Raw genomic sequence first — 15140 nt, forward strand, 5'->3', positions numbered from 1 at the left:
TGCGTAAACCTTCCAATTCCATATATTAATGTTCATCGGAATTTCTGCGCATTTGTATTCCGCCCACCTTAGTAGAACTTTCTATCTTTCATAGACAAACCAAGTTAAGGTGGAGAATGCGTTGGTAACAGGATGAAGATAAATAAAGAGTAGGGTTTCTCTAAGCCGAATCTTAGCACTTTTCTTAACGCATTGTAGACCTGACTAAAGGATGAGTCTCTTAGCAAACCGCAAATAAAATTTTATCACAATTTTGCGATGGAAAAATAAACCTGTTTGGGTGATTCACCGGTAGTCCATAAAAACCAGTAATAATTAGTGTTGTTCAAATTATACAAGAAGGAGAGCTTCCGGATATCATATCAGAAATTACCATCAGGGTGACAAGACAAGTTACCTATGGTAGAAATATCAATCAAAGAACACATTTTCTCAGAGGGAAACCTGACTAAAAAGAATAACGTTAACGACAACCAACGGACTGGTTTGAGATTTCCTGACTATACGAACCATACACAACCAGATATATTCTGGATATCCAAGCCAAAACATTTTTTGGTGGTACTGTGACCCACGGCACCAGATGCGGTGCGTGATGTTTATGGACTACGGCATCTGTCACGCTCATGCTGAACAAAGTTTAATAATGAGTTTCCTTCATGTATTTGACGTGAAATTTCATTGACACTAGAATAAAAGATAACCAGAGTAGAATGTTCTGCTCACGGTTTATGAATCAAATAGATCATTTTTCTACCGGCTTTAAAAGGGATTTTAAAATCTCAATTGTTAAATCCTGAAATCCTTCTTCGTGGGCCCTAGGTTGCAGCCGGTACCTTTCGCAAGCTGTACCATATGTCAACATGTAACCAGCCTCCAATCATCACATGCCAAACTGTTTTGAATGGATCCAGTGGATGCTTCCGTTTTCAGCTGAAAGCTACTCCCATCTCTTGTTGAAACTCAAATCAGTCGTATCAGCTACTGAGTATCCTTCTCAAGTTACACAGCAACCTAAATAACGTCATGATCTGCCTGCTTGTAAAGCACATATTCTGTACTGCACTGATTTTACTTTCGGGGACGAAGCTAAGCCAATTTATATCTGATGAGAATATTTCCACATCCACTGCGTATATTTCAGGGCAACATATGTGCCACCAACTAAAAACGGTTTCGAATAAAACGATCCGCCTGCAAACAATCAGCACACATTAACTAAAAAGCAGATACTATCCATTTTGTGACGAAAGAAATTTGGTCGCATTAGTCCTTTCGCTTCCGCTTCGTCTATTTTAGGCACGTCACCACTGGTATTTGTTTACATTGGACTAAGCAAAGCGCCTAAATTTCGAACCATACCCATGACCCAAAAATAGACCTTTGTAATTGTACTACCAAAGATACACGCATCGGTTTTAGTGCATTCGCGAAGGAACATCAGTACATTCTGACAGACATTAGCAGTTATTTTACAGCTCACCTCCTGTCGGACGAATGTAATCCAAAATGCTATCAGGTTTCCCGGTGAATAAAGCCTTTCCAAGAACTTCTATTTCATGTTCAACGGCCTCTGGAGACTGGCGGATTTCCCTTAAGAAACATCGAAACTTCTCAAGAACCTACTTCGAAAACTTTTGGAGTGCATCATTCATCAACTTCATATCAAAGTTATGGAGGTCCAGGGCTAATTTAAGGGAAATTTTCTTTTCTTTTGCCTCCTCGCTATCTAAGCAAAATAATTCAGCGAACAGACACTAGAAGTACTTTTCGTATTGCTGATTATCTCTTCCATTAACCCAAAAATAGAATCATCTACCGATATGGCAGATGACGAGAATTTGTCCCCCAGTATATTAACAAGAGGGTCAGGGTTGTCTATAAATTTTGTGCATTTGCTCTGTTTCGCAAGGCCTCACTTTCCAGACATGCACGAGCCTCAGCTAGGGCTCTTGACCCTGCTGCATTTATTATCTTTACACTTTCTTGCAGAGATCTCACATAAATTTCGAAACCCCCGGTATTCAGTGCACGTAGACCGGCCAGAGGTTCTCCTACTGGATCCATCGAAGAAGATATCGCCCCATCATTCCTGTAGAAGTTTGACAAATCTAACCACGCTTACGTTATTGTGAATCCCTTCATATCCTGTGGTAATAAGCTAGTTTTCCACTTCAGGGCATTTTTGAAAACAAGATTCTGTGCACCAGGGTTGGTGGTTTGATAGTTTTTTAGAAAGTAGACAGCTTCCTCCAGTATAGCGTTATTAATGGACGAGCTTGAGAGTTTTCCTGACGATCCTCCTCTTGCTGATGTCCATTCAGCTGCCCGACTTAGTGTGCATCCCATCACGGCCTTAAACTTTAAAAGATCACTTGAGACAAATCTATGGTTTCGGTTCAGTTTGATTCAGTAAAAGCACAATGTTTTCAGTTCGTGTGTTTGTATTCGGTTGTACGTACATTAGAAAAAATTGCACGGAGGTGGTATTTACTTCACTTTGACTCCAAACCACTGACCGAATCATTCGAAGCGCAGCTTAACCGTCCAAAGGAATGACGGTAGGATACAATTCCTCGAACCCTTCAAATAAGCAATGCCATACGGAAAGTATGGGTGAATGTCGCCGCGAAAAATGTCACGAAACCAAAAACGCATAAGTGTAAATGGGTGACAGGCATGCAAAAATGGGGAATAACCAGTGTGCATCACAAAATGGATGGAATGTTTGGCCCTATATGTTGTGGAAGGCGGGGGGTTAGATAAATTTGACATGTCATCGGTCAGCCGTAGCCGGATGTGTGGACCCTTTTCCTTCTGACTCTGGAGCGATGGTCATTCTTTGTCTCGGGCTTTAGAGCTGGTAAATGATCTTTGTCCTCCAGAATTCTGGCTCAAATTGTTAAAAACTGTTTGCCTCGATTCGACGGCGGCGACATCCTCCGGTGCACCACTCACTGAGTTGGCTGATATCAGGGAAGTATAACGGAACATTTCAAGGGAGACCTCCCCTGCTTACACAACCTGAATTTCTGTTTTTTCTTCCTGATCACATCAGTTAAGGAGAAACATCCAACCAACCCTTCTTCCATCCTTTCGTTCCGTCATGTTACAAGGTGTATCTACTGAATGAATACGACACCTGCAAAATAGCCGTGCTTGATTTGGGTTACAAGAGCACACTATCATTCTGGACCAAAGTGAATGCTCCCAAATATCGCTAGTCGTCACATGACAACAGTAATATAAGGGCTGAGATATAGATCCAAGACCTAATCCGGTGGAACGTCTTGAATTGGCCATACATGCTTGATACCAGTGACACTGCTATTTCAAGAGGGTATAGCTGATTTTGTATCCGGCGTCATGCCTGTACTTAAATCTCCTATTTTTTCCACTGGTTGGTAGTCACCAATCTGATTTTTTACGTGGTTACGGCCGGTCGATATAAATCGCAGCATTTCTCTCAGTACCATTATTGGGACAAGCATGGAAAACGCTGAAAGGTGTCTGAATAACATCAAAATCTTTGCAACCGTAGGAACTTCGTAGAGTTTCATTCCCTCATTAAACATAAGGCAGAAATTTAGTGAGTCCTTGAGAAATATTCCCGTTTTCATGCCTGCTCCACCCTTGGAGGGCAGAGTCGGTTAATATCGTTTAATTTGACGTTCGACATACTTCTGTTCTAAATTTGTACCCTGACGAAAAGATGATATTTCAGGGCTGCAGATATTGCACGCGATCAACAGGTATGACATAAGTCTGGTTGCTCGCGTTGACCATTCTAGCACACCTTTGCAATGGTTGAAAGCAGGCTGGTAGTATATGGTCGTCCAACTCGAACCCCACTGTGTCCTGACGCTAATAGTTTTCTCTTTTAGAGGCGCTGTAATTTCTCGCCCTTTTCAAGACTTGTCACCATTTCACATGGAAAACTTGTAAATCCAGTTTGCTAGTGATTAATTGGATTTTATTTTGATTATTTTGAATATTCGTCTCTGAACTGCACGCAAGCCGTCAGTAGCGGGTGTTTGCCATGATTATTTGGAAGCCACCTCCATAGCTGAAAATCGTTAGTTGTTCTAGAAATCGTCGGTGGATTTCATTGTGACCAAGCGTATTTTCATCCCTTATGGCGATAGAAATGCTTAGCTCCATCCTACATTAACATTCACAAGCACCTTTGGAAAACTCTAAGTGTGCATTCTAAAATTAAAGAATAATTCACGTAGCCCCCATGAAATTCAGTCTTGCACTCTAACATTCTCTGCAGGCTAATCAAAAGAAGCTACAAGAGGCGGGCGGACTCTACTTTGCCCGCCAACTTAATCCAGACCTGCAATAAAATTGCATTCATACACCATATGCTTGTAGGTGACCTATGTTTGTGGTATTAGCGGCCAATCCCGGGGCCTGACTCCGTTAATTCGTTAGTTCGTATACCGGGGAAGCACAAATTGCTATAGCGGAATGTTTAACCCAGACAAGATGCCAAGATGCTGTCTAGGTGCATGGGCATCAGGTCGACGAATGCAAAGACCATAAGGGACAGGTCTAAAATTGGCGGTTATACTTCTTTAGTTTTTCATCTATGCTTGGCATGGAGAATCTACTGTTCATTACTGCGCTAATTTTAGTAAAGGTACACGCTCCTTTCGCCTGTCTTATTTTCACACTGATTATTGATAGCAGTAATGTTTGTTGAAAGATCGCGGCCCGTTTACAATGGAAAGGAGAGAGTTGAGCTTTGACTTGGTCTACGTTTCCAAAATTCAAAATGTGCCAGTCAGTGTAGAAGTCAGGTTAGTTATAAGAAGAACACGAATCAATCGGAGTGAAAATTAATCCAGAATGAAGAAACGAAGTGCCCACCCACAACTTTCGAGTATTGATGGGTCATTTGCGCTTGTCCAATGGATCAAACCGATCGGCTACGCCAACGGCGCTACCTTCTTCAGGCACCAGGGATGACCAGTGCTGTCTAGCTTCAAGCTAGTCAAATGAAAGAGGATTTATAAGCTGCTTAGCATATCGTGTTGGCAAACTTGGAAGTGTTGCTCAGAAGTTGGCATAACTCATTTTCAGCTCCATTAAACCATCCGCTTTTCAACCCCAACAGCCCGTCAACCTGACTTTTTCAACAGCATATTGGGCATATTTGACGTTTTATACCTTCCCCTGTGTTTTGGTTGCCTGCAGGTTCGATTGTGCTTTTAGCGTATAAATCAAGACTAAAGGACAAACTTTCGTCGTCGGCCGCTTACCTCGCCTGGGTGCAGATCTTGGTTCACAGGACACAAGCACGTCCACATGCGCATCAGCTCGTGGTTGCGGAATTCATTCAAGGATTGCTATAATAATAGCAATAATAATGTTTATTCCCAACTTGTGGGTGGCATATCGTTAGGCATGATCATAATGTTACAGTCCGAATTAAAGCACGGTTGTTGTGGATTGTGGGCACATGGGGGTTAAGAAATGGACAGAGTAATAGAGGGTGAGCTACTCAAGTGAGCCTCCCAAAAACCGTGCAAGCGGATAGATGGTAACCACACCAGTTTGCGATTTGCTGATTTATGGTTGCTTAAGGCTATTTTGAGCTGTGTTGAACAACCTCCTGAAGCTTTCATAGATAATGGTTTTCCATTCCCCTTGCTTGCTTTACGTTTAGTCAGCTATTGCAATATCTGGCCCTAAATGTTTCACTCATATATAGCACAGTCCTCCAAATCTGGTGTGGTTTGGAGTCCATTTTAATTGAACATTTTAATGATCCACATGATTCTGAGTAACTGTCTGCAATGACACATGTAGTGTGTTTATATCCATAACCTGTGTTGTTATCGCGTAACCCAGACAAAAAGCTAGGTCATAATGTTCCAAGACGTAGCGCGCGGAACAGAGCACAGTGATCCTGATGGGTATTAATTCTAGTTCTTTGAGTTGTTCTGTTAGCTGCAAGACTGCTCCGCTTGGCTGCAGCTGAATGGTGGGTTTATCTTATGTTCCCAGCATGGTCATTGTTGGGCACAAATCCGGTCGTTCGTGCTGTTGTATATCTTATCGAATCATATTGTCACTGATACCCTGACGTGTTGAGTCGCACATCTCGCTGGCAATTGCCAGAGGACATACGCACAATCATTGACGTAGTTGGTTCTAAAAACACACCGGCATAAATGATCGGTGGCAACGCCCTCTGGTGTGATAGGACAAACGGTAATATTTTATCAACTGTTGTAAATACTTTGGCAGTTATAGCTGATCACTTGCAATGGCAAAACCATGAGCACCGTGCTTCATAAAGGAAAAACCTCTCGACTATGATCCGGAAGCGAGAACCATCTGTTTTTAACCGGTATTCAGGTCGGTGTTCAGCCGTTCAGGCTTTAATCTAGTGTTGATCAATATCATCATAATAAGATTAACGCGTATTCTAAAATAACGGATGGCAAACCAGTTGGGTACTATCATAATAATTGAGTTAAAATAAGGGTCAAGTGAGTGTCATTTACGGGCGCCCAAATATCGGAGAAATAGGCACGACCCAAATATGGCAGATGCTAGGAAATCGGCGGTATAAAACGCAAACGGTGTTTTGGGGTAGTGGCGGCTAACTGTGGCTGAGGCAAATGTGAACTCTCAGATGATAGGGATAGCATCACTCTTGCAAGTTAAAAGTGATAACCGTTACATCAGTCAAACCCAGACAGCAAAATGTGGATGACGAACCACATCTGGCCGTGTAAAGCAAAAAAGATCCGCACTACGGAAAGCACGCAACTTAACTAGTCCTAAGAAGTGTGAAAGTTCTTCGATCGAACTTACCAGAGAGGGTAAGGCGTTTGTGTTTCGCAAAACCAGGCGATGGTCGTGGGAAGAGGAATGAAGTTGTGTTCAGGGAGAGGTGATAATGTCCCATCCTGGCAAGTGGCTTGGAATTAAGTCATCCGTGTAGGCAACTGAGAGGGTTTTGTATGTAATTAATGCTCGTAGTCGTGAACTGGTTCAGATGTGGTAAACTACGTCTGGGAAATCAGGCTGTAAAATGTGTTGTTCTCTGTGCACTTAATTACTCCAGGGAAGAGGGCATAAGCTGCGTACTGTGGATGACGCGCCGCATCACTTGACTTCAGTGAATCTTCATTAACACACTCATGCGGAAGCAATCTATTTGGCTATAATTAATGTCTTGTATCCATAAGGCGATTTCTCGGGATATGTTTTATGACCAGAAAAGGCCCGAACCAGCAGTGCACGCGCTGGATGATGTCGCCTTTTTAATTTTCCGTACGTGGAAAACTTTCTCAATTGGACGTGCTAACTCTAGCTTAAAATTCGGAGTAAAAAATTTCCTAGATGTAAGGAATTCAAATAATTTTGGCACATCAAATGCCGGTTGGGTGATTACTTCACGTAAGGCTTTACCTGGTTGATATCGCGACTCGGAATCAAGAAGGATCGGAGAATTTCAACGCTGGCCTTCGTGCGAAATTTACCGCCAGCCACCCCGACAATTCATAAGTACTTTGCCGCTGGTAACAACAAATCCTGTTCAAGTTAAGTGATGATAATCTTGAGACCGATAGTAGTGCGTTCCAAGCATAGAGCATAATTTCATGTCTATCTACGGAAACGCATCTCTCAATAGCGAACATAACGCAGTTACTCGTTTAATTTTAACTGCGCCATTTTCGCACCCAAACTGGCGGTTTCTTGAAGATCATTTGTTGCTGCATGGCGCATCTGTAGGTGTTGGACATCTTGGACGCGCCAACCTCCCTGCTTGGAGCCATGTGTGCAACGTTTCTTTGGGGTACTTTGAATTGTACTGCTATATGGCGTTTTGAGGTGTGATTGCTCCGATTAGAGGACAAGCACTTGAATGAGATGACCAGTATCCGTCGCCAATCTGTCAACCATTTTATCTGAAATAATGAAATGACTTTCATTCCGCTTTTCGAATTGGCCACTAAAATCACCCAGATGCAGCGTGGCAGCTAATCCGGTCAAATGCCTTTCGGGAGTATACAAGGACTCACAACTTCCCCATCACAATCCAGTAATGTTCAAGTGGAGTACACCTCTTTGAGACTCATTTTTACTCTTGCGTGCCTTAATTTCCTGAGCTAAGGAATTTGCATAGCAGTGCTCTTAAGCCATTGCGCGGTTAGGCGAAATATACAGAAGAAAACAGTCGTGAAGAGTGCCTAGTGATTCACGATCAACCACTAGTCAGTGAAAGTTTCTTATTGGATGTGGCGTTGACTGAGAATTTGCATGATAACAATACGCGTACACAGACTTGAAGGACGTTTCTGTGTAATCGTTGCACGCAACTAGTATTACCGCTCAATTAAAGCAATATCTTGATGCGGAAAACAATCTGTTTTTTACTGGTGTAAAGGGGAAAGTTTTTTGCCGGGAATTAGCTTATTAGCAGACAACAGCTGGACAGTTGCAAACTATTATGCAAGAAAATAATAGTCTCATATGTGGCTTGCTTTCAAAAACTGATTATTCTTAAACATTTTCTTAAACTTTCACATATGCTCATTGACTATCACGCAATTGTGAACAAACGCTACAAAAACAGTTCCACAAGTTATGTAATGTCCTACACCTCTCATTAGACGCGGAGCAAAGTGACGAGAAAGCCATATACTACTCGCGTGCCTCATCAGTAATATCTGTCTTTACACAAGTGGTCAGATGAATGTGGGCCGTCATGCTAACGATTTTTAAGCGCACTCAAATACTGGCGACTCAAATGCTAGCCTCCCCACAAGTTGCTATTGAGCCCATCACAACTATCATTTGGAAGTTACAGCTGATTTTGCCTCATAATCTTGAAATATAATAAGTAGCCTAGAAAGTCTCTACAGGCAAGATAAATGCACAAAAACAATACTTAATACCAATAAATAAATAGCTGAGGGGCATAAGAGAGAGTGTTGAAGCCCATGCAAGCCGCAGTATCAACCAAATGATACCATCCTTGAATTCGCAGAGGGAACAAATGGAATTTTACCCAGAGTAGAGTGCTGTGTAAATATTTAATCTGGTGACTCAGGGCTTCAAAAACAAAAGGATGGCAAGCGCTATTATCCCAAAAACCAAGGGAAGATGGTTGAGGCCTCCCATATTTTAAATTGGTCGCAGTACTACATAAGGCGCTTCTCCCTCATACTTCGTACATTCTAAACCAGTAAAATTTCCAGAATACGTCACTTACAATGCAACGGTAGAAAAACTAACCTTGCGCCTGGTAAACAAGAAGAAAATTGCAAAAAACGGATCAGATGGACTAAAGACAATGCTATGCCCGCGGCCTACATCGACCCGAAGAGCCTCGGCTGCCTCCGTAGGACTTAGGATCGCACCGCACCGAAGCAAATTTCAATAGACAAGCGAATGGCAAGCAACTACCTACTGCTTCCTGGCGTGGACACATACAAATAAAATACGTAGTCATACTTCGATATTACTAGCTCTCCACTTCCAGCGTGCAAGATGAACGCCTAAGGGCTTTTTCGCTATGGCTCACTTGTCAATTGAAACTGACAGCAGTGCTTCGGGAACTGGTAACGATTTCTCCCACATTCACTTCCTCTCCTAGGTTACGGTACTGTCCAACTCGCAAAATCAATTTCGGATAAACTAGTCCATCATCTCAGAAGTCCACGCCTATCGGTCCTTATAGGTTTGGTTTTCCTAACCACACCACCCGTTTCAATGTTTATACCGACTTTCTCTCAAACTCCTTTAGTTTTGTATCATATTTTAGAAACCCAACCGATGCCTGCCCGCTAGCCTACTTAGTACAATTCCAACCCTACCTTGTCCAATTTAATTACTTGTAGTCACCACCCTAGTAATCGTGAACGCTCCGTTTTTATCTCTAATAATGCACATTATCCTATCTGATTGCTCCGCAAACTCATCGGGCTTTACTGATCTCGTTCTATTCCCTCGTCTTCCCAATATTCCATCCTCGTTTAGGTTTAAACACCCTGTTAGGATGTTATGCACTCCACCTAACCTGTGATCTGCATCAAGGACGATCCCCAGCCGGACAAATAATGCCTGAGATCATACATCATCTTCGTTCTACCTCTGCGGACTTCCTTGGCAAACCTGAAAAAATCGCGCTCCTTAAAGAATCGCACATCCCAGCTCATTGATTTAAATAAGACGTTCGTCACGGCTTCAAAAAGACGAAGTATTTCAGGCCATCGATGGCACAACATGGCCACACACAATTATCTCCTTCCGACCCTTGACTGTATCCTTCGCCCGTTTGTTCAGTTAACACCAAATACGGACAAACTCTTCACCTGGTCCCAACCGCCTTCAGGACACATTCATTCAAATCTGCTGAAACTTGTTTTCAAGTTAACCATTTGCTTTCAGTCTCCACCAAACCAACAATTTTCCGCACATTCCGCGTTCCAGCTTGAGTGTTGTCACCAACTCACTCTTCTAGGGAACTTTCAAACCCGACTCCGCTAAATCAGCGACACCGGTGGGTCTCTAACTTTTCACTGTAGACCATGGTCGTGAGATTCCTGCTACCATTTATCTGCATTGATGATCCCTCCACTCCACCCACTCTTATGCCCTTTGCTATCCCGGCCATAAACTGGATAGTTCAAGGCCAGGGCGATGGATTTAGGTTTTAGTTCAAATGGCCGAGCAGATTACGCTGACCCTGCTGCTCCTCCAGATCCGTTGTTGTGGTCCCTTATTTTCCGCAGTTTATGGCTTCCTTGTCACGCTTTAGACATGGTGCCCGTTTTTCCCTCCTTCGTCTTGTTTTTTTCTGCCGACCTCAAATTCTAACGTCTACATCGGATAATGCCTACTGCTTATGACATTGTCTCTTCCGCACAATCCCTTTACCCACAAATCCCGCAAGTCATGCTTTCATTTTTAGTGCAACCTTATTATCACGTCTAACGACGTGCCACCCAACAGTTAAGCACGATTATTATCCGCTGATCACTTATTCATTCACTCAGACCAACGGTTTGATGACGAATGAGGAGGATGTGTACCTAGCGTCTGTTTGTACGATACTATCCAAGGTGTTCAAAAGTCTTACTGGCATCAAAATTGACAAATCAAAAGAACCATCGAGCAAAACGGATGTTTGGGCTCCTGCAGTAATAGGTAGTTTCCAACGGAAGGACATCTTTACTTCCACGCACATCGGCAGAAATAAGAGAGGCCTCGTGGCCCAAAGAATGGCTGACTCACAAAAATACCTAAAAGCGGAGGCAGACCCTAAGGTAAATAGCGATGGAGGGCTTCGTTAAATCGGGCGCACCGAATAGTCCCACTGCAGTTATTACGTTTTATCCTTCGGCAAATATTGCAATCTATCGGTTTAATGCAATTTAGGTTGGATAAAAAATACTGAACAAATGCCTGTTATCCGGTTGATAGGATGTCACCAAAAGATAGATTCCGCATCACTAAGATTAACGTCCAAATTGGCACTCATTACAATATCTCTTATTTGCTCCCATACAATACAATCCAATACACCAGGTTCAATGATGCTGAGTGAATGCCTACAGGAGCAGAGGACCGGCAATATATATTGCACACACCAATTTCTGCTCCACTTAAAATTATCCCGTCCAAGGAGGCATACGTTTTCTTCATATATTCCATCAGCTACTTGTAACACTCGCAGAAGTTATAACGCGGCATAGGAGCTGAGTGTTCTGCGGAATTCGCCGCCTTCCAAACCACTGAAAAAATTAAATCCTATAAATTTAAAACTGGCGTACCACGACAAGCTTGAACAAAGTAGCAAATAGTCGGAAAACACCTGGATTTTTGGGTAAACGTGCTTTTCAAGATTTTAACACAAACGATACTTCTTTGATTGAAATGGCAGAGAAAGGTCTTTGGCAATCATTGAAAAAAACACCCGAAATGATTATGGGACGTACACCAGTTTCGCATAGTTTTGGCTCAGAATCTGAAGACACCTTTTTTATAAATCATTTTTGGTGTTCTCCAATCGTTAGTTTTGAAGGTGTATAAGAGGGGCTATATGGGAGTGCTTGCTCAAATGCAACAATGTGGGCACTAGATGATAAGAAGGATATTTTACCTCTGCAGACATCCGTAGAGATGACAAAGCCGAAGACAAAAAATTCATCGCAACGACTGTGTGCAGCACACTCTCTGAAGAGCGCATTCGCAGTGTCAGATGTCTGCATACCCGGTTACTCTAGCCAATGTAACGTAAACCCATCGGCGATCCCCTACCAGCCGGAGCATAGTCAAGGGGGACCCGCTCACTACACTTCTCGTCCTTTCGTTCTAATATAAAAAGAACGGGATGAATGCAGCTTTTTACCGTGGTACATAACACCGACAACGAGCGTTCACTGAAAATTGCATGGAGAAGTGGTGATTACCCAAAGCATCTTCGGTGGTGGCGCCAAATTAAATTTTGTTGTTTCTTAGACATTTGGTTGCGTCGTCCTTAGACAAAAACTGGCCAGTGCTTGTAGTCAAACTTCAATAATTCGGATGTATTCTTTTGGGAAGATCTGACAATAACTGGTTCCTTCGTCTTTATGAAGCAGATCGCTAAAACTGGGCATATTTTGGAGTAGCCTCCATGACAGCACGCATGGCGCAAGTTTTAACTCGTAGGTTATATTATTATCTAACTTGAGAGGCGTAGGTTCAGGCTGCACGCCCTTTTGGCGTGTACGTGGTCAATGTAATTGACAACGATTTCCGCTGCAATGATGCAAGATCATTGTTAAACTAAATCAACTTTCAGAGTCGAGACTTATAATAGACAGTGCATAACCGCATGAATCTCGCCGCATCCGCTTTTCAGAAAAGCGCCCTGCAACAGCCTACAACTTTCCTCAGCTTGGTTTACTTACGGGGCACATTTATCAACACGTGCACCTTCTCCGGTATGCCATCAATAGCACACAGTTGTGTGCTTGTCAGGAATAAATCGCTGTTGGTTGAAAGGCCACGAATAATTTACGAACATTATCTTGCGACCATGAGCAGTCAGCTAGAATCAGCAGCTATGACGACTAACTCTGAATAAGCGGGAACATTGCATCAAAGGCCAGATTTTCGTCGAGCATTCCAACACGAATTATGAACGTTACGCACGATAAGTTCATGCGCAGATATTTTGGGACAACTTATTAGTTCTCAGCACATTGAGCAAACTGAATGACTTGGACAGTATTTTTGATCCCAGTGAGAGTAATATGCTTTGGCCTTATGCGCACGTCAACACATTTATTCACCCGGATGATAGTGTCATTTGAGAATCCAAACATGGTTGACTGACATGTTACGGGGACAAAAATCCACTTTCATATTTAAAGTGTCTGGAGATTCTGAGATTTCGCACTGTTATACGAGCATCTGTCACCATAAAATACGTTGCTTACAAAAGCACGACACCACAGTAGCATAGTTTTGGATGACTTTCTTCTCAGGACGCCTGCATAAGTTCCCTTCATCTGAACCAAGGGTAAATTTAGTGCACGTCAGCAGCTGTGTTGAACTACGGCTGTTCATGTTTTGTTTGGCGGACTAAGGAGGATTGATACACACTCTAAAGGCTTTAGCGCATGTCCACTGGGCATGGCAGTCTGCCCCCAATAATTTCGTCAGAAACCTTAAGATAACCATGAATGCACAAAATATTTATGATCTCGCGAATGTTGTTGGCTGGAAATTAATTTCGCCAAAGCTACACGGTTTTCGATGATAAGAATTTGCGGGAATTTAGCCTAATTCGGTTGCAAGTTTTGGCGATATTTCGCTCACGAAATTTTGTTTAAATGGGGGGAATTTCAAAGTCACCTATTACCAGCAGTTAGAATGTAATAATCAGGTTACGAGATTATTCAGGGAAGCTATCGCAGGATATTTGACTGTTCCGCGGTGATTTTCAAATGAGAGAAATGATCTAGAGATTATCCCATATAAATTCCACCCGGATTGATATTGTAATAAGGTTTGATGCGTTGTGCTTATCAGATGAAACGCACTAGAGGAGTTTGTCCACCGAACTTCAATACATTATTTTTCGGAAAGCTTATTCATGTTTCAGTATAGTTATCGAAGACAGCTGGATGCATTGTGCAGTCCTGATGAATGGTGCTTCTCTGGTTGGCTCACATACCTAGATAGATTGTACCACTCAGGAGGTAGTGCGTCTTTGCAGAAAAATGAATATCTGTTACACAAAACCCGATGAGATATCATTCACCGTGGAAAGCATTACTGCACAGGTGATGATATCCATATACAAATCAGGTGTATGTGCAACACAGAAGCTTTTAGTATGGTTGCGACACAAAAATATACACTGCGAAGTGGGAGCGAGTCAAAAAAGGAAACTTATCATGTGAGTCCCTCGGTAAAAGTCTGGACGGCGGGAACGTGTTTTCTTCGCAGTATAGCCGCTACATGTGTTTCATAATTGTCCGTGGACTTGAAGTGCTTGGCTGTCTCCTTGGTCCCTGCGCGCGCGGGTGTCCGTGTGTCCTGTCTGGGTTCGGTTTCCCCTTATGTAGGTCCCAGTGCGTGTACGTGGGCGCGTCGGCACACGAGTAGTTGCTACGCTGACTAGGCGATGTAGACAATCGACGTCCGATGAGTCAGCTTAGCGTGACGTGTTTGTGAGTATGAGAAAAAAGGCAAGCCTTGCGATCCAGTGAGCGACAGTGAGCTGAACAGTCAAGTGCGTGGGTGACTGGGTTGCTGCAACATCCCTTAAGTGGTTATCCCGTATAGCACCACATGATAGCCGAAAAATAAAGCCAAACATTTCCCATTATCACGACAGTCGTGCGCACTGTTGTTCATCTTAGCTACTTTTAGTAACTGCTTGACTCATATTTATGCGCTCCGTTGGTTATAAGGCTTCAACTATGCATGAAAGCCCAATCTAGTTGCCATCGACGACCTCTCATCATCATATTCATATGCGTTGTCATTCTGTTACGCCTGAGTTCAAGAATTATAAAAAAAGTGCGATCTTTTATTTATCAAATAGACCGTACAATCGTACTGAGTAGTCATGCCGTTCCGTTTCCCTCCACAGGCTCCAGGTGGGTGCCGCTGGG

The 15140-nt window shown here is 42.8% G+C and overlaps 1 protein-coding gene across 1 annotated transcript in view; it reads right to left on the bottom strand.

Moving 5' to 3' along the window:
- Positions 1-2349, bottom strand: part of T265_00387 (hypothetical protein) — a gene marked incomplete at both ends in the record, with an annotated part of 46143 nt that extends 43794 nt beyond the window's left edge. Inside the window, 2 exons of the mRNA XM_009164132.1 lie at positions 1484-1593; positions 2126-2349. Coding sequence (XP_009162396.1) covers positions 1484-1593; positions 2126-2349 — 334 coding nt within the window. The remainder of the gene's footprint in view (positions 1-1483; positions 1594-2125) is intronic.
- Between the last annotated feature and the right edge of the window lie 12791 nt (positions 2350-15140).

Source organism: Opisthorchis viverrini, assembly GCF_000715545.1.
Source record: "Opisthorchis viverrini unplaced genomic scaffold opera_v5_3, whole genome shotgun sequence".
NCBI lineage: Eukaryota > Metazoa > Platyhelminthes > Trematoda > Opisthorchiida > Opisthorchiidae > Opisthorchis > Opisthorchis viverrini.